Source organism: Thyridium curvatum, assembly GCF_004353045.1.
Source record: "Thyridium curvatum strain D216 chromosome Unknown NODE_62_length_255573_cov_84.952434, whole genome shotgun sequence".
NCBI lineage: Eukaryota > Fungi > Ascomycota > Sordariomycetes > Thyridiales > Thyridiaceae > Thyridium > Thyridium curvatum.
In genome coordinates, this window is record NW_022156817.1 from 93,747 (window position 1) to 119,121 (window position 25,375).

At 54.9% G+C, this 25,375-nt stretch overlaps 7 protein-coding genes across 7 annotated transcripts; 5 read left to right on the forward strand and 2 right to left on the reverse strand.

Moving 5' to 3' along the window:
* Positions 1-499: 499 nt before the first annotated feature.
* Positions 500-4,358, forward strand: E0L32_008984 (uncharacterized protein; the record flags this gene model as incomplete). The annotated part of the gene is made up of 4 exons (XM_031143900.1): positions 500-505; positions 576-696; positions 758-3,636; positions 3,702-4,358. 4 exons carry the CDS (start codon positions 500-502, stop codon positions 4,356-4,358), a joined length of 3,663 nt encoding a protein of 1,220 aa, XP_030991504.1.
* Positions 4,359-4,851: 493 nt separating this feature from the next.
* Positions 4,852-5,670, forward strand: E0L32_008985 (uncharacterized protein; the record flags this gene model as incomplete). The annotated part of the gene is made up of 1 exon (XM_031143901.1): positions 4,852-5,670. The coding sequence occupies one exon, from the start codon at positions 4,852-4,854 to the stop codon at positions 5,668-5,670; it is 819 nt and encodes a 272-aa protein (XP_030991505.1).
* Positions 5,671-5,901: 231 nt separating this feature from the next.
* On the reverse strand, positions 5,902-8,712 carry E0L32_008986 (uncharacterized protein; the record flags this gene model as incomplete). Its single annotated transcript, XM_031143903.1, has 5 exons — positions 5,902-6,356; positions 6,508-6,939; positions 7,327-7,450; positions 7,514-8,236; positions 8,293-8,712. 5 exons carry the CDS (start codon positions 8,710-8,712, stop codon positions 5,902-5,904), a joined length of 2,154 nt encoding a protein of 717 aa, XP_030991506.1.
* A 1,427-nt stretch (positions 8,713-10,139) lies between these two features.
* E0L32_008987 (uncharacterized protein) lies at positions 10,140-12,949 on the forward strand (the record flags this gene model as incomplete). Its single annotated transcript, XM_031143904.1, has 5 exons — positions 10,140-10,944; positions 11,006-11,345; positions 11,414-11,632; positions 11,695-12,096; positions 12,154-12,949. The coding sequence occupies 5 exons, from the start codon at positions 10,140-10,142 to the stop codon at positions 12,947-12,949; spliced, it is 2,562 nt and encodes an 853-aa protein (XP_030991507.1).
* A 1,848-nt stretch (positions 12,950-14,797) lies between these two features.
* E0L32_008988 (uncharacterized protein) lies at positions 14,798-15,820 on the forward strand (the record flags this gene model as incomplete). The annotated part of the gene is made up of 2 exons (XM_031143905.1): positions 14,798-15,013; positions 15,080-15,820. 2 exons carry the CDS (start codon positions 14,798-14,800, stop codon positions 15,818-15,820), a joined length of 957 nt encoding a protein of 318 aa, XP_030991508.1.
* A 192-nt stretch (positions 15,821-16,012) lies between these two features.
* E0L32_008989 (uncharacterized protein) lies at positions 16,013-18,827 on the reverse strand (the record flags this gene model as incomplete). The annotated part of the gene is made up of 5 exons (XM_031143906.1): positions 16,013-16,766; positions 16,932-17,595; positions 17,651-18,002; positions 18,062-18,270; positions 18,329-18,827. The coding sequence occupies 5 exons, from the start codon at positions 18,825-18,827 to the stop codon at positions 16,013-16,015; spliced, it is 2,478 nt and encodes an 825-aa protein (XP_030991509.1).
* A 4,572-nt stretch (positions 18,828-23,399) lies between these two features.
* E0L32_008990 (uncharacterized protein) lies at positions 23,400-25,234 on the forward strand (the record flags this gene model as incomplete). Its single annotated transcript, XM_031143907.1, has 2 exons — positions 23,400-23,793; positions 23,859-25,234. The coding sequence occupies 2 exons, from the start codon at positions 23,400-23,402 to the stop codon at positions 25,232-25,234; spliced, it is 1,770 nt and encodes a 589-aa protein (XP_030991510.1).
* Between the last annotated feature and the right edge of the window lie 141 nt (positions 25,235-25,375).

Sequence of the window (25,375 nt, forward strand, 5' to 3'; positions counted from 1 at the left end):
ATCTCATGAAAAATTTCATATCAGCATCTCGAAGCTCTTATCGATCATGGATGCGGTTGGCGCTCTTCTTAGCGGCTTTCAGGCTGAGCTACAGCTTTAGCAGCGGATACACGTGCTGAGCCAATGGTCCAAGGGCCGCTCTGTCACAGGCTGATGTTGCCAATCAGCCAAGCCCGGCCCCTGTAAGATCCCGTCTTTTCCACTTGGAGGTGGGCTAGTGTCGCACCCAATGCAGCTTGCAATGAGGCTAGCACTCACCGCGTCTGTGACTTCCAAAGAAAAGTGACGCTGTTGATCCCAGCTTCGTTCCAACCCTAGGACATCTTTGTGAACAAGGCGCTGCTGTTGATAATGACGGCTGCATGCCTTGATGCGCAGCTGCCGTTCAGTCAATAGCACATTCAGGCCTTCAAGATTCCTCATTCTTTTTTTCATGCGACACCTTTGACACCTCTGATACCCTGACCTACCCCTGATATTCCCAGGTTACGCAGGCACAATGAAGGTGAGCGAGAGTGTCTTTGAGGCTCTCAGAAGGTCATACGTACGCATACTTACCCAGCGATTTCATAAAGCACGATCCCGCAAAAGCTGCGCAGTATATCTCGCAGCTCGATGCTGCGCGGTGCAATGGCAATTGGGAGGCGGTGCCTGAGCTCGTCCGCAAGATCAAGAAGCATGCCCCCGAGAGAGCTTGTGGGTTTGCAACTCGACTCCTCTTCCTTCGCGAACCACTCACTAAGTTCTGGCACTATAGGTCTCGTTTTGACTGCTGAGACGGAGGTCGCGATCGAGAAAGCAACCAGGAACTTACCCGTCGCCGAGAAATCATCCCCTGCAATAACCGCCAAGGACCTCGACGCTTCCAGTCTGCTGCCGAAACTGCTCTCTGCCGTCGATGGCGAAACGGACCACCTTGAGGACAGGTTCCAAGCCCAGGTCTGTGTCGGGTGGCTGCACTGGGTGGTGGGCGAATACAGTCTTGCGGCCGTGCGCCTACCGAAAGGCTTCGAGCAGGACAACACTCTCACAGAGAACCCCGAAAAGGTGTCAGAATGGACCAGGGTGTGTGCCATGAAGTCGGCCTATCTCAGAGCCAACTGCCTAGCGCGCAATGGCCAGAGACAAGAAGCCCTGGCAGTCTTCGAAGAGGGTCTTCCGGCTCTTTCAAGCACATGGGGTGGACCCCAAGCCAAAACGCAGCCGCGCTACTGGTCAGAACTGTTTCTGACCGAGTTCTGTATGCTTTCCAGCAGGACGGTAGAGCTCGAGGAAACTAGCTTGGAGGATGCGAACTGTTTGGCGGGCTACAGGTCGTGGGCAAAGTACTGGGAGGCTTCGAAGGGTGCTTCACTTCCTGGCGGTTACGGATTCCGAGGCTCTGTGGCTCGTCGACGGATTTGGTTCGAATATTATTCAGCTCTCTCGACGATCTTACAGAGTGATTTGCCCTTTCCGACTGGCCATGTCCCCAAGATCTCCAACGACTCGTCTGCGCGCAATCAGCTTCGCATTGAGCTAAAGAAGGTTGAAGCGGCGTATGAGGCATTGCTTCTCAAGGAGACGGAATTTCCAAGAGCTGACGAAGAGAGAGAGGAAGTTGAGATCTTCACTAATTTGGTTGTCAAAAACTGGACAATACTCAGCGGTCGAGGCTGGATAGACCAGGACCTTGGTCAGGGGGGGAAGGAGACCCTGAGCCGGGGTGTCCTCGACATACTCTATCGAGCGTCCATGAAGACATACCACTCGACCTCCATCCTTCGCCACCTCTTCATCGTCCATCTCTCCGTAGCCGAGTTTGATCTAGCTTTCAAGGCGTTCGACTCGTATCTCAGCTTGGTCAAGAAGGGCAAAGCTCGCGTCGCCAAGACTGGCCACCAGGAACCAAGTCTGGACGACGACGCAACATTGATAGAGACTATCTCGACCTGCATCAATGCTTTATGCCGCTATGGAGACAGGCAGGCGGCTGAGAAGGCAAGAGAACTGAGCATCGAACTGGAACAGACCCTGCACAAACTGAGCGCGAAGCCTGGTTCTCATTCTCCGGCGATGGACGAAGGGAGCATACCGCTGACCAACTCGGGGCAGTCGTTCCCTCCCCGAGTGGAAGCCCTCGCTTGGCAGGCTCTCGGGCTGGCCCATGCACAATGGGCCCGCGTGACATACGAGTCGTCTACGCGAGTAGACATCCGATCCAAGGCGATCAGCTGCCTGCGAAAATCCCTATCTCCCGAGTATGGTCTTGTGGCCGATCTGAGAAGCATGTTCGCTCTGGCAGTGCTTCTTGCGGAGCAGCGGGAGCTTACCACTGCCATCGAGCTTGTCAAAACCACACTTCTCGCGAACAAATCGCCTACGGAGGGCCTAGAGATCTACCATGGGCGATATTGGAAGGAGCGGGCTCTGATTCCGCTCTGGCATCTATTATCCCTTCTTCTCAGCGCGAGACAGGACTACATCATGGCAGCTCGGGCATGTGAAGGAGCACTTGAGCAATTCAAAGACCCCACCATATTGTTCGGGACCGAACAGCTATACAGGAGTGACCATCTCAACGAGGCGGAAGAGATGAACGGCAAGGTGCACGAGGGGAGCAGAGGTGTAGTTGATGATATGGACGACTACGAAAAGGAAGGCATCTTGGAGGTCAAGATGACTCAACTGGCCCTGCTTGAGGTCATGGAGGGACCTACCACTGCTGTAAATGCCAGTCTCGAGCTGTTAAGTCTTTTCAACCGACTCTTTGGAGATCTCCAACCTAGAGCAGCATTGGCCGCTCCCAAGACAACCGAGGTTCCAAAAAGCTCGGCCGGCACCTTGCGGAGTATCAAGGGAAGTATTTTCGGGAGAAGCTCAGAGAAGTCGGGGCGGCCAGGGACCCGACGCACAAGCATCATGAGCAACAACGAAAAGCCAGGACAAGGGGTCTCGCGGCCGACGACGATGCAAACAGTCGCAAGCACGCAGGCACCGACCATCCAAATCACGAGAGAAAACGGGACCAGGGACGAGCCCGCGCGCGCGCGAACGTCTGCAGGCACGAATGACCGCAGAAGCCAGTCTCATAAGAGAAGCAGTCTTCGCAAACGGGATAGCAGCGGACATCGGCGGCGCGCGTCGAGCATCGGAGCTGTACCACATCAGCCGACGGTGGTCGACGGAGAGAACTATTTTACTCCTGTGGGCGATAGTTACCAAGGTCTGGACTTTTTCCAATTCGCCAACCGCCGCCAGGCCTCGTCGGGCGGGCCGCCTGTCTCTATGAAGAGGCATCTCTCACACATGGATTCGTACACGTCATCGAGATCACGGACCTCGGACGGAGGGGAGGTCTCTGTGGAAAGTGTAGAGTCTACCTCAAATCTCCTTCCACTTGTTCAATTCTCCAAGGAACACCACCGGAGGAGAAGGGGAGCAATCCTCGTCAAGGTCTGGCTTATGATTGCTCGCTTCTACCGCAAGGCCGAGATGCACGATGACGCCACCAAGGCCGTGATAGAAGCTCAGAAGCTGGTTCAGACTCTAGAAACCGAGATCACCAAGGAATCGCCCGACTCGGCGGCGCTCAGGCGCATTGGGTGGGGCGGGAAGAAATGTGTCGATGAGCTTTGGGGAGACGTACTGGCCGAGGTGAGTCCACTATTAGCATTTGAAAGAAGATGATGGTGACAAGAAACTTACGAATAAAAAATCAGATGGGTCAACTCTCTCTGGCAAGAGACGCTGTCTTCGTGGCTCGCGGCGAGTTCGAAACAGCGCTGACGCACTTCCCCGATCATCCCAAGGCCATCGTTGGCTTGTCTAACGTTCTGTTAGACATCTACTGCGAGAACGTGCTCCCACCACCCGTGATTCCTCCGATGAAGCTCGCCGATGGCTCGGCTCCGACGATGCACACTTCGGAAAGCCTCATACCAAACCCCGAAGTTGTGCGTCGGCCAAAGAAGGCTGTTCAGTCACCCTTCCCTACCGCCCCTCTTGGCCTCAACAAGACACAGTCGGGAGATTCAAAGGAGGGCAATAAGGACGCACTGTTCAACGACGAGGACGGTGAGTGGACGACGGGCAAGCCAAAGTCAACGTCGGAGCTACCTCCGCCTTACAAAGCGACGTCGTTCCCCGCCATGGATAGGCTGGCGGCACGGGATCGCGCCCATGCCCTGCTCTCGGGCCTGACGAAGCTGGGCACGGGCTGGAACTACTCGGAAGCATGGTTCGCGCTTGCGAGAGCTTACGAGGAGAGCGACCAGCTGGACAAGGCCAAGGAGGTGCTTTGGTGGTGTGTAGAGCTTGAAGAGGGCATGGCAGTGAGAGAATGGGAGTGTGTTGGCACGAGCGGCTACGTGCTTTGAGTTGGACGGTTTGCTTCGTTGGATATCATATTCGACATGGCCCCCAGGGCAACCTTGTCGAGATGCATATCGGTATTCCCCACAAAAGGACAGCTTCTAGAAGCTTTGAGAACAATGAGGATTTAGCAACATCGAGCGAATGATCAGTTTCATACACATATTGTACGGTCGAGAGACAGACTCGATCTTGGCTCATCCATTCTACTTCCCTTTTTGGTGCCGTTGATCTTTAGTGCCGCTGAGAGCTAGGGAGGTATCCTTGTTAAGTGCTGCGCGTCCTGAACGTGGGGCATCTTCACAAGCGCGTCTAATTGATCGAACTTCCCTTTTCAGCCTGTATCACCAGGGAATCGTTCAGCGGCGTTGACTGAGTGACAATTGGCCAAGGATAACCTGGCATCTTTTCCAATCACCTTGATTGATTTCCCTGCCTGGCTGTTTGCCTCTCGCCCGAGCTGAGAATCAGGCCTGACCCTACTCTACTGGCCGCAAGATGCCAGCCGACGCCGCCTCTTCAACGTCAGGATCTGCAGGAGTACAGTCAACCAGCATGCCGCCGTCACCCCTGGAGCTCACCCTCGTCGTCGCCGCCACGCGGGACATGGGCATCGGCCTGCGCGGCACACTGCCGTGGACGGGCCTGAAGAAGGAGATGGCCTACTTTGCCCGCGTCACCAAGCGACTGCCCCCCACATCTGCTGTAAGGAACGCCAGTCAAAAGTTACGGACGCATACTGAGACACATATCGTTGATAAACAGGCTACGCAACCGTCCCCGGCGCCGGCCGTAAACGCCGTCATCATGGGCCGCAAGACCTGGGACAGCATACCGCCGCGCTTCCGCCCGCTCAAGGACCGGCTCAACGTCGTCGTCAGCCGGTCCTTTGCCTCTGGTGGCCAGCAGCCGCAGCCGCAGCTGCACGGCTCAGAAGAGGACCCTTCGGCGCAGCAGCCGCTGCGCGCCGGGTCGCTGGAGCAGGCGCTCGAGCTGCTGCGGGCCCGGGCCGCGTCGGGCGCCGTGGCGCGCGTGTTCGTCATTGGCGGCGGGCAGATCTACGCGTCGTCGCTGAAGCTGGCCGAGGCGAGGCGCGTGCTGCTGACGAGGGTGCTGACGGATTTTGAGTGCGATACGCACTTCCCGCTCGCGCTGCGGGAGGAGGGCAAGGACGGGGACGGACCGTCGGAGGGCGGGAGGTGGGTGAGGAAGAGTAAGGAGGAGCTCGACAGGTGGGCTGGTGAGGAGGTCGCGGGCGGCGTGCAGGTTGAGAACAATGCCGAGTACGAGTTCCAGATGTGGGAGAGGGTAGATTGAGATAGAGAGAGGGTATTATTACATGCTGCGATATGTAGAATCATTGTACTAATCAAGGGCTTTGGTTTTTTTGCTTTACCCAGATGCACCACACCTTCTATGAGAACCCTCCCAAATCCCACCAGTTGATGCAAGTATACTACACGGTGCTGATATTTTCACCAGTTCATACAAATTCGTACAATCTCGGCCGTACTCCCTCCTGTACAGTCGGCGGTCCTCGCAAGGGACCTAATTTTGAGACAGCTGCGAGGCCAACGTTCCGTCCAGTCCTTGGCTGGGCCTGTCCACCACGAGAAGCTCCGACTTGGCCGGGAACTTGAACGCCGAGGTGCCGTGGAACATGATGGCGGCATCCTCCATCTGGTCGAGCTGGCGCTGCGAGTGGCGCATCCAGCTGACAATGGCGGCGAGCGAGCGCAGGTCGACGTCCTCGCGCGCCTTGAACAGGTTCCTCCACACGGCCGCCGCCAGCACGGCGTCGCCCTTGACGACGCCCTCGTCGTAGGCAAGGATGAGCCCCCGCCACTCGTGGAAGAGGTCCTTGAGGTAGCGCTGCCGTATCATGCGCGACGAGATGTTGTGCACGAGGTCCATCTTGTCCTCGGCCTCGTGGAAGAAGTGGTCGACGAGCTGGGCCTGCCAGTGGAGAAAGCCCTCCTTCTCGAGGCAGCGGAGGCGCGTTACTATGAGGTACATGTGCAGCATGGTCACTTGCGACCAGGTGCTGAAGCTCGCGGGGAGGCCGAAGTCTGTTTTTCCAACAGGCGCATCACGTTAGTTCCAGGTTCGGTCGGACGGAAGCAATATCTCCTGCAGGAGGGGGGCAGAATTTACCATCGTGCCATGTGCCGCCGCCAACGCCAATCTCTTCGCCATCTTCCGTCGTTGCCACTGTACCGTTCTTGCGGTCCTCCTTGGAGATCTTGTACGCCGCCTGCTTCGAGCAGCTCTTGTAGAGCTGATCTGTCATGCCGTAGACGCGGTACGGCTCGGCCGTCCTCTGCATTATCCTTGCCGCGGCTCCCGTTATGCTGTCCATCACCCCGGAGCTTTGCTCCTGCGTCGAGGCCGGCTTGGGCACATCGTTCTGGCTGCGCCGCTGTTGCGTCCGGTGGAAGCTCCGGGCCTGGACCGACAGGACGCGGGAGGGTTTGCTGTTGCGCAGAAAGGCATTGGAGGCCCTCCTGGAAGGAGCGGGTCCGACGAGCCCCGTCAGGAGGTCGAATGACGACCTGCAGCTTCGACAAGCCATGGCCGATGTGCTCTCTGAGAGGGAGTTGACGAGAGAAAAGGACGACCCTGACGCTACGGGCTGGTGGAATCTTTTGCGACCGGGGTAAGAATATTCGCGTCATGGAGCGACGCTAATTGGCGTGTCGGTGAAAAGTAAATGCGCCGCGTCGCCAATCTTAAATTGAACATGCATTTGCATGTGAATTCACATCTGAACTCAATTGATTGAGAGTATGTTTCTTCAATTTGGTCAATCACATATATTACTTGATGAGGCTGTACATTCCTCATGAATACTATTACACAAGGCGGTTCTACATAGGATTACAGGTGTGAGCGGTTATGAGCGGAAAAGGTTTCGATGATGGACCCGCTCCGATGTTCACCGGAGCTTCGAAAACACCAAACTGGCATTGGTACCTCCGAAACCGAAACTATTGGACATGGCCACGTTCACCTCTTTTTCCTGAGGGTGATGCGGTACAAAGTTAAATCCTGCGTTGACTTTGGGCGAGTAGAGATTGCGTGTCGCGGGCACGACATCCTGTGCGTTGTTCAGCAATGTGTCCCCTGTATCCTGTGGTCTGAAGCCTTGAGATTGACTTACCTCGACGATGGACAAGATCGAAAGAACAGCCTCGATTGCACCTGCTGCCCCAAGCATATGTCCAATAGCTCCTTTGGTACTACTGACCGTGACCTCGGACTCGCTGGAAACGCCATCTTCGCCCAGCATGATTGATTTGATCGCAGCAACTTCGGCTGTATCCCCGATTGGTGTGCTGGTTGCGTGAGCATTGATGTAGTCGACCTCCTTGGGTCTGATCCCGGCATTCCTCAGCGCCCGTCTCATAGCCAAAAAGGCACCTCTCCCATCCTCACGGGGTGCCGTCATGTGATAAGCATCGCCGCTACACCCGTAGCCCCTGACTTCGGCCAGAATACGTGCCCCGCGCGCTCTGGCATGCTCTAGCTCTTCCAATACGACAGTGGCCGCGCCTTCGGCAATGACGAAGCCGGCCCTGTCTTTGTCAAAGGGCCGACAGCTCGCTGCAGGGTCATGGTTGAAGGAAGTGGCCAGCGATCTGGAACGGCCGAAGCCCGCAAATGTCAGAGGGTGGATGCAAGACTCTGCTCCGCCCGCGATCATAACATCGGCATCACCGCAAGCTATGAACCGCGACGCATCGCCGATGGAGTGCGCTCCAGTCGTGCAAGCCGTCGTGACAGAGTGGTTGGGCCCCTGAAAGCCGTACTTCATTGCTATATGGCCTGCGGCCAAATTGATGAGGATCTTTGGCACAAAGTACGCCGACACCTTTTTGTATCCCTTCGGAGACAAGAGTTAATACTCGTAGCGCGGCAGTCGTGGATAGATGGGTTTACCTCTTTCTCATATGCAAGACTTGTGTTGTACATCTCATCCAGATTGCCTATCCCACTCCCAAGACAAACGCCGGTGGCCTCCAGGTCACTCTGCGACGTAGGCCTCCAGCCAGCATCTTTCATGGCCATTTCCGATGCGGCTACGGCGAACTGGGCAAACTTGGACATGCGGCGCTCTTCCGAGGCACTCATCCAATCTGATGCCCGCCACAGTCCGGCCTCGTGACCAGTCTCCTCCACGGTGGTAGGGACAACGCCAGCCACAGTGCTAGTCAGGCCAGACCATTTGCTCTGTGGCTCAAAGTGCGCCACGCTTGCGATACCCGACTCGCCGTCGAGAAGTCGTTGCCATGAACGGCGGATGCCAACCCCCAGAGGGGTGATGGCCCCAAGGCCAGTGACAACTACTCGGCGTTGCATGGCGCGGCCATGTTCTCGCGAGAGAGCAATGGCTAGTCAGTCCGTGGCTATGTGTTCAGACAGGAGAAATAAGCTTCAGGTACAGATAGTGCTGTTTGTCGGTGATGGGAGACACTTGATGCTATCTCACTTAGTAATGCTCTCTTGGAGAAGTGTTTGTTAATAGAGACCCAAATTGGGAAACCTCAAGATTGGGCCCGTGGACGCTAATCCATAGAGGGATAAGTGAAGCAATTGGGGCCTGGACAGGGCTGGATCCAGCTCTAGACAGCCTAAAGGCAGGTGGTGGGGGCGCTTCCAAAGCCTAGCACAGGGGTGCTGACAGCGGGCACCTTGATAAGACTCAGTGTCGCACCTGTGAGCCATACGCTCATGCGCTGGTTTCGGCGGCAGCCACACCACGGCTCAAACTCAGGACAAAGGAGATCCCGAAGCCACATTCCTGCAGAATGAACTGACGACGTGTTTTTCTTATCGCAACTTTTGGGCATACCTAGGTATTGTAGCATTGTTTCCACGTATCAAAGTCTTGGAGTGAGATGACTTGTTGAGGGTAGGTCCTTCCAAAGCTCCAAGTGTTTCATAATATCTGATGAGGCCAGATAACGATCCGAGAGTCTCATAAGCACGCCCAACCAATTGAGGTTCCAGCGGGAAAGCTCACGACGATGAGACCGTGCATCTGTTGAAACCTCTTCTTTCTAGAATTTCCAGAATGTTTGGTTTCTTCGGACCTGCCCACATATCTAGTTTCCATATCCCTCAAGGGAGTGACGTTGCCTGGAGGACATCCCTGGATCCAACACCAACTATCAAACGCATGAGCACCAACTAGACCTCTCATCAAGCAATCACACACCATTGTTTCGGTGCAACTTTCAGCACATGAAAACCTCGTTTACCTGACCAGGAGACAAGGTTCAGTTAAGCTCGAGCCGGCCAATTGCACGAGAGAAGGGTCCCCATAGCCGCATTGATTCCATCGGCTATCTCGACGGGTGACACACGGCGACTTTATGCTCTCTCTGTTGTTCAGGGCCATTCTGTCCCGCCAGCCAATCGCCTTCCGCAACTTATAAGGCTTTTGGATATCTCTTCTCTATCAAAGCAAGTCAATTCTCGCCCCTGGCCTGTTATCAGTGTGCCGGGGATTGCTTGGGCGCTCCTTGTGCATCAGCCTGCTGCTATCTGCCAAGGCTGTCTTGTTGCTTGATCCAAGCCGACGATCAACAAAAGCTGGTTTAGCCTACCCAGCACCCCGGGCTGGAAGTTCGAGCAGCCTCCTTGTAGACAGTCTTAACCCCATATAGAGTGCCGCTGTGCCCAGCTCGTTCTCCTCTAGGTCTTTTGATCGTGGAACCGCTCCTTCGTTGTAAGAAGCGCCTTTGCCACACGAGAAGCCGTCCGGTACGGCTCCGAGTGTCACCATGGCAAACGACGGTCCAGATCAAGACCTAAAGGAGGATGCGGAGGCCAGCGGACGAGAGGTGGTCTCTGGTACGGCGGCGACATCAAGGCTGAGCAGTTCCTCTGACCGCCACCTTGACCCCGTCGACGAGCTGAAGAACCGCCTCTCCATGTGGGGTGAGTCTCGTAACTACAAGCCTGACGAGGATGATGAAGAAGGGTCAGAACATGAACTTCTCTTAGATCCAAACATGCCCGAAGAATACAACATCCGTCTGGACAACTTGGACATCCATCGAGCTGCATCAAATAGTTTCGACGACGAGGATGCCGCCAAGCGTACCGACGAACATGACACGGAGGACTCGCCCTACCCGGAAGTCAGGGCTGCTGTCAAGAACTATGATGAAGACCTCCCTTGCAACACTGTGAGAGCCTGGGTCATTGGACTGACGCTAGTTACCGCGGGGGCGTCCATGAACACCATATTCTCCCTGCGACAGCCATCTATCAGCGTCGGTCCATTGGTGGCACAGATTGTTGCCTGGCCCATGGGCCATGGATGGGCAAAGGTGATGCCGTCCAAGGAGTTCACAACCTTTGGGATTAGTTGGTCCCTGAATCCCGGGCCATTCAACGTCAAGGAACATGCCATCATTGTCGTCATGGCTAGCGTCTCATTCTCCGTGGCGTATGCTACCGACATTGTACTTGCTCAACTAGTTTTTTACAAGCAGAACTTTGGTATGATCTTCCAGCTACTCTTGACCATATCCTCTCAGTCTCTCGGATACGGCATTGCTGGTATTATGAGGAAATTCCTCGGTGAGTCTCCAAGAAGCGGCCGTGAGATTTTACACTCTTCGATGTTGACAAGTTGTTTCAGTGTACCCTGCCGCCATGATATGGCCAGGCAATCTTGTGGCAGTGACGTTGATGAATGCCATGTATGAGAGACCACCTCCCAACGACCCTACGATTCTAGGAGGCTCGATGCCGCGATATCGATGGTTTGCCATCATAACTCTCTGTTCATTTCTGTACTACTTCATTCCGGGCTTCTTCGCACAGTTCCTCAGCGTTTTTGCGGTTGCGACCTGGATCGCCCCGAAGAATCCGGTTGTGAATCAGCTCTTTGGTGGCCTTACAGGCTTGTCGATACTCCCCATAACGTTTGACTGGACTCAGATAGCCGGATTCGTTGGTTCTCCGCTGATTCCACCCTGGTATGCATTGCAATGGTGCTTGAGCAACCTTGGGTATCACGTTGACTAATTGGAGTCTCCTGATCTAGGCACGCCATCGCCAACATCTCGATAGGTGTCGTTACTTTCTTCGTCATTGGCGCCAGTATACTGCATTACAGCGGTGCTTGGTATGCTCAGTTCCTGCCTATGAGCGATTCGAGTACCTATGACAACACTGGGGCCAAGTACAACGTCAGCCGTATCTTGACCACAGACTTCACGCTGGACGAAGAGGCGTACCGGAATTACTCGCCTCTATTCTTGAGGTCTGTACCTAAGCCCCTGCTGTCCCTTTAATCCCCTGTTCAATATTGACCATCATGTACAGCACTACCTTTGCCATGTCGTACGGCTTGTCATTTGCGGCGATCACGTCCCTCGTCGTCTACACCTGGTTGCATCACAGCAAGACGATCTGGCGACAGTATAGGAACAGCACCAAGGAGAAGCCAGACATACATATGAAGCTAATGAGAAAGTACAAAGAGGCCCCCACATGGTGGTATATGAGCCTGTTTGGTGTGATGCTCGCTCTGGGCTTCATCACCATCCTCGCTTACCCTACCAACCTGACCTGGTGGGCATTCTTGCTGGCAGTGGTAATATCCTTTGGGTTTGCGCTGCCCATTGGCATCATTGAAGCGGTGACAAACAACCAAATCGGCCTCAATGTCCTGACCGAATTCGTCTACGGCTACATTCAACCTGGTCGGCCGTTGGCCCTCATGATGTGAGTCCAAGCCCTGGAACTCTAGCTGTAGCTATTAACTAACGTCATCACATCTAGTTTCAAGACCTTTGGCTACATCACCATGTCTCAAGCACTGCGGTTCGTGGCTGATTTGAAATTCGGTCACTACATGAAAATCCCGCCGCGAACCATGTTCCTGGCACAGGTCGTAGCGACCACTTTCTCCTGCTTCATCCAGATTGCCGTGCTAAACTTTGCTCTCAACAATATCGATGGTGTTTGTGAAACAACACAGCCTGAGCATTTCACGTGTCCTGGAGGACGCGTCTTTTTTTCCGGTAAATCCCTTACGAGATGGAAAATCTATGAATCATTCATGCTAATGTTATCTCTCACCGCAACAGCATCGGTTATCTGGGGCCTCATCGGCCCGGCACGGATGTTCTCTCCGGGGCAGATCTACTCGGCGCTCTTCTTCTTCTTCGCCCTCGGCGCCGTCGTGCCCGTCATCTTCTACTTCGCGGCCAGGAAGTGGCCCAAGTCGCCCTTCAAGTTCCTCATGGCGCCGCTCATCTTTGGCGGGGCCGGCCTCATCCCGCCCGCCAGCCCGCTCAACTACCTCTCCTGGGGCATCGTCGGCTTCGTCTTCCAGTACTGGATCCGCAAGCGGCACTTTGGCTGGTGGAGCCGGCTCAACTTCCTGACGTCGTCGGGCCTCGACCTCGGCCTGGCCCTCAGCACGCTCGTCATCTTCTTCGCCTTCACCCTCAACGAAATCAACCCGCCGAGCTGGTGGGGCAACGACGTCGTCACGTCGACCATGGACTTCCAGGACACGGCGATCCGGACGGTCCTTCCAGCTGGGCAGTCGTTTGGGCCGGAGACGTGGTGAGCTCAGGCGAAAGGAAATCAGGCGATATCGGAGTTTTCCTTTGCAGAGAGTGTTGAGGTCTTATGCTTTGCTTTTTTTTTTTTATATACCCTTTGCATACATATATGTATGGGTGGGGAAGGCGGCTGTCTTGTCTGGCCGTCTGGCAATCTGGTTCGATGTCTGCATGGATATTCCTGGCGCCTACTCGAGGCGGTCTGCGGTGATCAGGGGCAAATGCGTGATTGCGTCTTCCGGTTATGTGCATGTTGGATGGTGTTGCGGTGCTGTCTTAGTCGTGTTGCAATTCACAAATCTACGAACATCTACCTTTGCAACACTCCTGCATACAGGTATGCTGATGCCCAATGAGTAATGAGTGATCTGTTAGGTTTGTTCTAGATGCTGATTTACCACCCTTTACGTAGTTCCTAGGTACAAAAGACTTCCTGTGGTATCTTGTAGGGATGAAAGATTCGAATGTCTCCCCTTGTGATCATGAGGGCAAGTCAGTCCAAAACGCCTTCGTGTCCCTGATGGTCCGGGCCTCCCCTCCCCAGAGCGTCGCCTAACGTCATCCTTGGCGGTCAGGGCTGGGTGTCACGAGGTATGGAGATCTCATCTTTGTGGCTAGCAACCCGACTCTGATGATTCGTTGAGATCAGGGCTGGATGGACGCGAGAGTTTGCAGCGGAAGACGCCACTCCCGCGCCGGTCGCAAAGGTACAAGCTTTTTTTTTTTCGGAAGAGGGCGGCCGTCGTGAGCAGAAAACAAGATTCAGTTGGGGGGGGGCGGTGAAGATGCAACTTATTTGCTTTTTGTTCTTGTGTAGTGCATATGCCTACGCATGCATCATAAGTGTGTGTTAGTCCAGAAGATGCCAAGGTCCGTGTGACTCCTGTTTGTTGCACGACTTGTTCCCAACGCCGGGTCACCGGGAGGTAATTTCGTCGCCCCAGGGCGCGGATCTTTCCGGCACGGCTTGGGGGTTACTGCGGTGCTTTGTCTCATCACCATTCCATCGGCGGCACAAGTGGCTTGAGAATCCGTGCCGAACATGTTCATCACAATGTCTCAAACCAAGACTAAAGGTCAAGAGGCTTGTTTAATGCTTGAATGGCTTAAGACACACATAATATGAATGGTTGGTCAAAGACCCGTCGCCCAATCGCGGCCTGGGTTTCAACAACAAAATGCAGGCTTTCTATGAGAAGGGCTGGTCCGTCAAGGCTAGACAAATGGGCACCGATTGCCTATTCCGTCAAAAAGGAAAAATGAGTTGCAGAAATATGACTTGAAAGGCTCATGTATGCATCAGATGACCAGGTCACCGTCCTCAACAGTACGTGCTTGCAACTCGGCCCTCCAAGGAATTCCTCGGGAACAGTGCCCAACTCTAAGCATGGTTCACCGCAAGTCAGAGTGCTACCATCACTGCAGTGTTCTCCTTTTGTAATGCAACGAAAGATGTGCGTGGTTATCGGCGGTAGCCGACAGGTCACCGACCGAAGTCGGTCAGGCCCGCTCATGTCTCTGTGTGCCCAGAAGCAAGGTATCACTCGTCAAAACAAGACCATTCACAGAGCCTCATTTTGCCATATCATCGTTGAATACTGCAATCCCAACATGAGATGTTATCTCTAACCTCATCCAAGTGGATCTTGACGTAGGCTGTCATGGATCTTGCATCTGTCCACATGTCTCAGTCACCACTGCTCTTCGATAAGGATAGATTTTTAAGAGATGGTGATGGATAGTTAAGTGTCAGAGAGTTCCCAGATGATAGAGGATACAATCTATGCACAAACATTTTCAAGCAACACTTGCTCTCCAAACTGGCAGCACTCTGACTGCTCTCTTCATCCAAGATGGCACCGTCGGCTATCGCTGTTGATGATCACGAAGTTGGTCAAACCACCACAGCAGTGTCCAACCTCGACTTTACGGAGAGAGTCATTGCAGCTACTGGTCCAAAGGCAAACCCGCGTCTAGCCCAGGTCATGCCAAGCCTCCTGCAGCATCTCCACGGCTTCGCCAGGGAGACCAACCTCACAGTCGCCGAATGGATGGCGGGAGTGGAATTTGTAAAGTCCAAAAACAAAGCCCTTTGTTAAGCAGTGTAGCATTCTTGTCTAACAGCACATATGGAGATCAATGAGTGCGGCCAGCTTTCCACTGACCGCCGCAACGAGACCGCGCTGCTATGCGACATCCTAGGCCTCGAGTCGCTTGTCGATGAGATCACTTCCAACCAACTGGCGGCTCCATCACCGCCATCTTTCAGCAGCAATGCTGACAACATTACAACGTCTTCTGCCATTCTGGGGCCGTTCTACCGCCTCGACGCCCCTCTGATGCCCAACGGCTCCTCCATAGTGCACGACCTCACACCGGATCTCCCGTGGTACGAACATGCCATCGCCAATACCGCGTTTGTCTCCGGCCGAGTTCTCAGCAGCACAACCGCGAAGCCGATCGCCGGTGCCATCGTGGATGTATGGCACTCGGCACCCAACGGGCTCTATGAGCAGCAGGATGAGGGACAACAGGACATGAACCTGCGTGGTCGGTTTCAGACCGACAGCCAGGGCCGCTATGCCTTTTACGCATTGCGGCCGACGCCGTATCCCATTCCGAGCGACGGCCCAGCGGGCCGTCTGCTAGAGATGCTGGACCGGCACCCTTATCGCCCGGCACACATCCACTTCATAGTATCGGGTCCGAACCATCGGACCCTGACGACGCAGGTGTTTGACAGTCGCGATCGCTATATCACAAACGATGCGGTGTTCGCAGTCAAGGATGATCTCGTCGTGCATTTCTCCCCCCGTAAAGGGGACGAGCGGGCCAAGTGGACGTTGGAGTACGACTTTGTGTTGCAGAGGACCTGAAAGCCCCTACATAACCATTGGATAACACACCCCTTCAAGGCTCGGCCAGCTCAGCTGCGAAGCCTGTTCCTGATAGATAGTCATAAGCACCACACGAACATGTGATACTCAAGAAAGCAAGTGATAGCCTGAGTCGAAATAAATTACTGGGCGGTGAATGTGCCCTGGTCGTCCCGTGGGTGATGGTCTCTCTCAATCCATGTCGGCCGTATGGTACAGCGGTGCAATTGGGTGCATGCCGTCGTAGAACCCGTTAATCCCAGCCAGGTGTGTCCCTAGGAAGCCACCGTAGCCATGGTAGCCGTCCAGTCTGTCATCGTCCGCATCTGTGCCTGGGATTGGCATGTCCATTCCTACGGAGCTGCAGTGGACCATATTCTGGGCACTGCTGGGATCGGCCCAGTCCCAGAGGTTTTGTATATCGAATGATCCTTCCGTGCTCAATGTCTCGTTTGCATCAGGCTCTGCAGTGGGAGTCACGTAGTGCCCTGCCATACCGGTGGCTGGGACCACCCCGCCTACGATGCTCGGAGGGGCGCTCAGGGGGCCAGGCTCAGAAGCTTCATGCATGTGAGCCGTGAGGGAGTCGAGCGAGTGATGACGCACGCCGTTGAACTCTGCTGGGGGCTTGAGTAATGCCATGCTATGGCTCCGTGCAATCCCACAGTTTGCGAAGAAGGTCATGATGGGGTCACCACTGGCGACTGTGCCATCTAGAGCCTTTCCCATGATCTGAAACGTTCGCTCGGGGTTTGCAGCTTGCTTGGCTACAACATCCCGGAAAGCCAGCAGGATCCAACGCAAGCGCTCGGCCTGAGGGTCGGCTTCCGCCCAACTCGACATGATCTCGATTGCTTTCGAGATCGTAGCGGAGTATTCAACCTTGTGAACCAGTGAAGAGATTTCATTGCCGAGGATGACCAAGGAGGCCGCGAATAGGAAGTACCTGAGAGGTGTCAGTTGAGTTCAGGACCGCGAAAAGGAGGGAGAGTGTTGGATTTCATAGATTACAAAAGAGAGACGGCTTGAAGATGTTGAGTTCGGGCAATTCTGAGAAGCAAATATCCAGAACAATTCAAGAATGATACATCGATAAGCAAAGGTCACTCACAGAACAAAAGGGTTCCGTTGCGGCAGGTAGCCAGCTTCATATGCTATCTGCACCATCAGTACTGTGTGATACGAAGCCGATATGCATGTCTCCGCAAGTTGCTCAAATCGAACACTCTTGGGAGGTTGACAAGTGCCTCTCGTCGCCTGCTGCTTGATGAAAAGGAGCAGGAAGAAGGGCCGGGTGACAAGAATGACTGAATGGCAGTAGAACAGATTCACGTGTAGAATCGTCATGCCTCGAGCAGGGGGGATCCGTTTCTGTGACGCTTGTCGCCAATGCAGCCCATGGTGCAGCTCTTTCGACCACTGGATGCATGTCTTGGCAATTTCTTGAGCTGTCTTGGCTGACACCTTGCGAGTGGAGTAGAATTTCCTCAGAACAGTACTGATGATGAGACAGCTGTTGACAGAAGCATTGATGCCTATCTTGTGAAGATCTGTATCTTCAAGGCTGTCGCCTGCCGGGTCCTTTAGAGCGCCCTCAGGGCAGTGATCGAGTGATATGGCAGGTGGGCGGCCCAGAGAGGCAGCGAGAAATTGGTCGAGAATGAATATGCTCCGCCAGAGACTGCAAAGAGAAGCGTACTGGGGTTTTGTAATATACAGCCCTCGTGCCTCTATGCGATGAAGACCTAGTGCGAACGACTGGCGCACCGCAATGCCTGAAAAAAAAAAAACATGTCAGCACTGCCGCCGAATATCGGTGTTCAGACGAACCGTGATAGGCATATGCCGCGTTCCTCTTGGACGTGGCAAGCATGTAGACCGTGATCAGCACCAGTCCTTGGATCGCCCGGAAGTCAGCGTCTAACAGAGTTGAAGACAGATCACCAATATCTCGTCCACTCTGGAAAAACAACTCTGCCATATCAAAGCGCTTGCAGCGAAGTTCCGCGATAATAACGCTTTCATGTGTACCACTTGCTGGTGTCGCGAGAACGAGGCCTATAGCGAAAACCAGGTTCAAAAGGCTTATCAACGATCGCTCTGCCGACAGAGGATCCAAATAGCAAGCATCGACCGCGCCCTTGAGAGCATTTTCGTCAAAGATATCGAGAAGTCCGGCCGTCTGGAATGGATGTTATTGCGGATGAAAAATTGTTTGGCTCAAGAAATCGGAGTGCTTACATTAGTGAAGAAAGAGTTCACAAGGATCTCTGCAGTGTGGCGAGGAGGCAATGGTGCTGGCGGTTTGATATCCGACGGTAAGGAGACAACATTCTCAACGATGTTTCGCTGTCGAGGGTCCGTTGTGAATGGCGATGCACCGCTCGTGTTTTCAATGCATAGCCGGAAGAGATGGAGGCAAGACAGATTTGCAGAATCGCCCACATAGACTGATGGGATCATGTGTTAGAGAAGATGACGGAATTCAGGATGTTACCTCCAACTCACGCAGACGCCCCGTGGAATCATGAAGTAGACGGGTAATTGCAAAAAGGCAGGCCTCCTCGTCAGGGCCACTGATCGTACTATTTCGCGAGGACGACTCCAGTCTCTGATCAGAGACCTCTCGTTTGTGACGTGAAACCTGCTGTTGAGATGAAGATCGGATACCCGACTCGACCTTTGTTGAGGATGAACGCAAGGAGTCCTCTGGATCACTTGACTTCTCTTCCTCGGGAAGCTTCGGTGCTTCTTTTGGTTTTGAGGGAGCCGGGTTTGATTGTGTCTGTTCCTGAGGGGACGCCGACGACGTGTCTATGGCACGTCTCTTTGCAGGAGATCCTCCTATCTCATTGGCACTATTGTCGTTGTTGGGGTAGTAACAAATCAAGTTCCTCTTAACGCAAGTCGTACATTGCTTCAACCCATCGCACTGTGAGATAGTCGGTGTCAGCTCAAAGCTGTCGCCACAGGGCCAGCAAAATGTAAAGGTGGCAGATGAAAGCATGATTCCGAGGGCAGCAATTCCCGGGGGAGATGAACTTAGAGCAGACTACTCTCGTCCGACTAAACCTGATATGTGGATATAGCCTCAAGCAGATATAGGAAAGGCACCAAAATAAAGTGGTGCAGGGAACCTCTTCCACTGAAGGACACCGAACACAAGCCTCAGCATAGCTCATCGCCATGTTGTCATGAACGAATATCGATGGTGCCGTATGTTACAAATTCAAATTTTAATCATTGTGGGACACTGCCATCCGGTCGCTCGCTAGAGGATCCGGCAGGAAGATTCAAAATCCTGTGTATGAGACGGCATCACGGCCGATATAACGAGCAAGTATCAACCAAAGCAAATGAAATGACCATCGGGATGTTCGGGGCATGGTTCTTCTGGGAAAACAGGACATAGGGATAACTTCTGACAGAAGGAAGCTTGCCTTTTGTTTGCGTCTTTTGCATGAGTCACAAGCCTGCGCAATCCTCTGGCGCTTCTCATCGGGAACTTTGGCTCGAGTCATGGCGACAGAGTCTGTAGAGGCTGGGTCTCTCATCGGTCATCCGTAAGCTGTTTGAGCACGGCTGGGATCCGGCAGGGTGCCTGGGCTCGAAACGGATCGTGGAGCGGTGCGACAGGTCAGACGTCGGAAGATGCCCAAGTGGCAGTCTGTGTTGCTGTGTTGCAATGCCGGGGCCACAAGCCGAAGCTAGATCGGTCAAAGACCAGATCTGCCGCTCAGATGGCAGATGTGCTCAGTGTAAGCGGCCGTAGCCGTTAGGGATCGGTCCTGGCTGCGGCAAGGAATCGCAGGATTTCGTCACGACGAACACACCGGTTGGGCTGTGCACCAAAGAAACGATCCGGCCCCTTGGGAAGAGGTTGTGTTGGAACTCCGCCTGTCGCTTGATCAACTCAGATCCGCTTCCGTCAAGGCTTCGAGATAGAAGGGAACAGGGTTCCTGGGGAAATCAAGTATATAGAAGAACCGAATGGGGAAGCTGAATGGAAAAAGGAAATTTGTATCCTAGTCGTTAGTGTCCAGCTGAGAACGATTCCTGGTTTCTTGGAATACGGATCAGAGATCACCGAGAGACGTGAAAGGGACGAAGGCTTGGAAGCGACCCATCTTGGGGACTCCCCAGGCTCGATCTGCTCAGATGATGCGGAGGAAATGAGAGACCATCCACACAACCTGGCAGGGGCTAGGGACAGGAGCTGCAAGGGTCAGCCAGCCCAACCTTGAGAGACAATAGCGGGAGGGGCGTTTTGCACCCAAGAGGAGAAGTGGGAGATGTTTGCCCGTGACGACGTGCAGAATTGGCTGGTTGGAACGCCTGGCGGCTGCGTGGCGTCTTCTCGATCCATGGATGCCCGGTCGTCCTGGTGTGGCTCGGGGGCCCATACGAGCATGGGAGAGGCGAGTGCCTGTCTCTGCATAGTTAACCTGCAAGCGAGATGCAGGCATTGACTGCATCGAAGTTCCTGGGAGGGGGGCTTCGTGTAACCAGACCCCCATTCCTGGAGGGCGACAAGCCAAGGTGATTGACGTTGCGGAGTGCCGCAATTGGTGTGCTGTCGTGGACAACAGTAGCTTATGCTTTCTTTTTGTCCCGTCATGTCCGAGGGAGCCCTGTCATTCTCGTCCCGTCTCCTGGACTGGAAGGGAATAGCTGGATGCAAACCTGGGTGAAGTGGTGCCAGAAGGCTGCCTGAAGAATCTCTCTTCTTGTCTCGTTTGTGAGCGAGGATCGAGCTGAAAACGATCATCCCAGGGGGGCCAAGGCATGCAGCAGGCCGCCAAAAAGCAAAGGGAAGCACGCAAGCAAGCAAAGAATGAGGCAAACAATCACGCAGGAGACCTGGGGTTGACGGGCATGCAGGAGCCTTGGGCCGTGAGGTTCTACATGCACGGCGCGTTGGCACCTCGATTGGATGTCCCGTGCGTGCGTGTGTGCGTGTGTGCGTGTGTGTGTGCTTGTAAGTGCCCAAGAAGAAGCCAGTGAACGGTTCATACTGCTCTGATTTGTGGCAGGGGCAGACAAACATCCCAGAGGCTATCTCTCTCTATCTCTTGCCTTCCCTGCTGGTTCTATTGATTAATCAATCAGTGTTAATCTTGATGGCGAAGGGGTGGGAGGGGAGGGAGGGAGGGTGGGTGTGTACCATTGATAATCACATCCTGGCCAAAATCTCACAATGGAACTCACTGGTTACTGCATCACTTTCGATCTACGTACAGAGATAGGCAGATGAATGGGTGGCTGGATGGGTGGGCGTTTTGTCCAGACCGGTATGCAGATCGTCGTTCGATCGCTCCTCGACGATCCTGGCTCTGCGTCTCCAATCCCACCAGTAGGTACCTGGAAAGTGCAAAACATGCTTGTCATTGTAGTCCAATAAGCGACAGTCTCGGGAGCTGAAAGAGGGAGAGAGACGGGCGCCGCATCCATTAGTCAAGACAGACTAACCCGAGCCAACAAAGTCGGTGTCGTGAAGAACAACGTGGAGGAGATTAGGCAACTTTACCTTAGCAACCCTTACGGAGTAGCATCTAAACTTAAGAATACGGGAGCACGAGCCGAGCCGCATGGAGTGGAGGATCCACGGTGGGCTACAGCGCGGATCCCATCGGATAGTGCACCTAAACCCTAGCTGGCAATACGGCCCGCCCACTATAAAGAGCTACCTACCTTAGGTACGTAGGTAGGCTACAAGCGCAGCACAATGCACCGCGCAAGCCTAGCAAGCCTAATGAACCTTGACCATCGAGACACGGCACAGCCATCCCTTCAGCCATCGTCTTGACTGGTGATGCTTCCTTCTTCCAACCGAGTTGCCAGGCTCAATACACGAGATGCGATTGGTGCCGCGCGTTCCCATTGCCATGCTCTACTACCCGCGCTGAGACACTGCGTGGGATGTCTCCTTCGCCATCCATCATCTTCACGTCCGAATGCCAGACAGCCTGGGCCTCATGGCTGCTGAGCTGGGCTCTTCGTGCCGTCAAAAGCATGTCTCAGGTAAAGATCCCTGGGACATCGGCTGACATCGTGGTTTCTTAGGACAATCAATCTTGGCTGGCAAGCTGGATACGAAGTCTGGCCGGTCTGGCCATGCAGATGGCAAAGTGCACTCTTACTGTCAGAGAGAGCGCCGGCACCTCACCTCACCTCGCCATGTGTGCATGATCGGGCTGCCGTACGACCTACGGCTCTCTCTCTCTCTCTCTCTCTCTCTCTCTCTCTCTCACTGCTTTTGCCCTCTTGCTATGTGCGCGATATACGGGCCAACCCCGCTACCCCAGGCTCTTCAACGTGGTGGTGTTCCACCTGGTCCCGAAAATGCAGTCTGACAAGCACTTGACGCCGGGTGAAGCATGGCAACTCCTCCACATAAAGCCGGCGCGGGAGGCTTTTTACAAGGCCATGAGCAAGCTCCTACTCTCTCCCGTGACCACGGGGTGTCCTGGACGGACACCCATCTGACATGTCAGACTCGATGTGCCTCTTCATTTGAGACTTTCTCTGACACCCCTTGGAAATCTGACAGACAACGATATCTAGGTGATACCCTAGGTGGGGGGTGCCGGGCATACAACACAGCATATGAATGTGTCGCCGTGTGCTCGTCTCGGAGCTCCCTCGAGATGGGCTAATCCCGGGGCAGCAGTCCGGCTACCTTATCTCCTCCACAGGAGACTTCAGGCAGAAGAGTCCTCTGGGCATCTATTAGGAGGCGGAGATAGGAGGAATGGTTGTGTGATGTGATGCCATGATTAGATAAAACCTCGTATCTTTCCAGCTTCTCGCGGCACGCGGCGCTTCTTTAAAGAGCAGATAATGCCCGGCACTTTTCTTTTGATTCAATCAATCTCCATTCTCATACCAAGGTGTCGTCCTTGGAATTCGGCAAGCCATCCCTTGATCCTGCTGCAGGCCTTCGACCGTGTCCCCGGTGCAACCTGATACCTGTCAGAACCCGGTGATGTCTTGTCCAGCTGACTCTCATGTTCCCCACGTACGGCCAACACAGGACGGCTGATCAATAGTGCCGGTAAATTTCCAGGCTACGCCACCAACATCTGACGTCCTCTAGAATGAGGCCGAGATGCACCTCGGCTCGCGCCAAGCAAGTCTCATTGGGGAACCCGAAAAGGCCTCACACTCGGTCAAGGCCCCCTCACCCGGAGGTCTCTGGGAAAGGGAACATGCCCATCATGCACCTTGGCAGTCTCGCCGGCGATGGTGCTTACTCTAGTCAGATACCTAGTCTCATGTGAGTGCTACGGTATGCACGACCCCAGAAGCAGCGCTCTAGGGGATGTGAGCAGGGGCAGCCATTGGCGAGCCGGCGACGGCGTGGGCGTGGATCGTCATGTTGGCTCGAGTTCCTTCCGATGATGCGTAACAGTCCGTCACTACCTACCTCGGGGGCCCAGGGAGGATACGAGTCCGAGAAGCAAGGAAGAGCAAGAGGATGGCAGCTCATGAGTATAAAACCACATTTCATGGCCGGCCATGTAACATGTTTGGGTTCAAAGGGCATTCGGACCCAAACAGAGAAGAATAGTGCCCAGTCATGGCTGTCAAGACCATATGTACAGTGTCGACGACTTCGGCATATACCACAGCTGCGGGCTCCATAGCGGCGCTGCATGCTCTTGTGGCCTCCTGTCAGGGCCAGTTACCACCCGAACTTCTTCCTTATATACAAAAGGTCTACTTCACATCCTTGTTCGGTGATGATGACGTACTCTACTTTCCGTGTCCGTTCAAGGCGCGCGAGGCCGTTTCCGCCCTCAAGGCTCTCGAAGGATGTGCCGCTGCAGCCATCGCAGATTTACGATACGGACGCGCGCCCCGGTTCATCGAGGTTGATCTTGACAGAACAGCCTGCTTCCTCATGTCTGCCTACGTGACCACAATCGACGGCTTGGACAAGGGACATGAGGATGTGAAGTCGCTCCTTGTAGGTCAGTGAGATCTCATATGGACTTATAAGGGGGGAGACAACTCACTGATGGAACACTTCATGTAGATACGGACCTGAATCAAGCACAGTCTATCCTATATCGGCGTCTCTCTGCTAATCTCTATGAGACAAAGAAGCCTGGCGAGTTCTATCACATTCACGGGTCGCTCGAGGCTAGCAGAACGCTCTCCATGCTTGGGCTGCCACCATTCAACCCGGAGATGACAGACTATCGCCAGTGCGTAGAAACAATCGAGAAAGCCGTCAAAAGGTACACTGTTGATGAGCTTGAAGCGATGAACTCGAAAGAGAACCAGGCTGGTGCACCTGCCCTGACTTGGGACGCGTTCTCTCAGACTCCGCACGGGCAGGCCTTGATGAAACTACCTCCTTTTACCACCACCTCTCTCGAGACATTGACACCGCCAGTGCCCTTTCCTGAGACCGCATTAGCCCTCGGTCAGCGTCAACCGCAGTGTCTAGCTGGCATCAAGGTGGTTGAGTTCTGCCGCATTATCGCCGGCCCAGTCATCGGGCGCTCCCTGGCTGCCCACGGCGCCTCCGTGATCAAGGTCACATCGCCGTTCCTCCCAGACGTGCCGTTCTTCCAAGTCGACGTCAACACCGGCAAGCACACCACGGAACTGCACCTCCGCGACAACGACCAAGACCGCGCCGCCTTTGAGCGCCTGCTCGCCGAGGCAGATGTCCTGATCGACGGCTACCGCCCCGGCGCCCTGGACAAGCTCGGCTACGGGACAGAGTACCTCGCTGATTTGGCGCGCGCGCGAGGCAGGGGCTTCGTCTACGTCGCGGAGGACTGCTTCGGCGGCACGGGCACGGGCACGGGCACGGGCCCCGGCGCCGCCGATCCGGAGTGGGCCCCGCGGCCGGGCTGGCAGCAGATCGCCGACTGCGTGACGGGCCTGGCCTGGGACCAGGGCCGGTTCATGGGCCTCGACGAGCCCGTGGTCCCGCCCTTCCCCATGTCCGACTACGGCACGGGCGCGCTCGGCGCCGCGGCCGCGCTGTCGGCGCTCTACCTGCGCGCTCGCCGGGGCGGGTCCTGGGCCTGCCGCACCTCGCTGTGCCAGTACGACGTCTTCCTGCGCTCCCTGGGCGCCCTGCCGGCGGGCGTGCTCGCGCGCGCGCGCAAGGCGCACGACCCGGCCTTCTTCGGCCTGCGGCACCACGACTCGGTGGACGAGGTCGGCCGGCGGGCCGTCGGGAGCGTCCGCGCGCTGTTCCCGCACCTGTTCGCCGACGGCATGATGCACTCCGCCTGGAGCCCGGGGTTCGGCGCGCAGATCCGGTGGCCCCGGGAGGCGCTCAAGGTGAAGGGCTTGCGGGTCGGGCACGTCCGGGCCACCAGGCCGAACGGATTCGACGCTCCGAGTTGGGATGGCTGGGAGGTGGACGAGGACGTGGCTCTCGGGTCATGAAAAGAAACAAGGGTCTGTCTGTATACGTGTGCGAGTGCCTGGCTTCTTTATAAAAGCTTTAAGTTGGATAATGCAGCAGTATTCGGTTTCCAGGAGCAGCCAAACTATGGAACATGCATCGCCCCTCCAGGTGTTTGTATG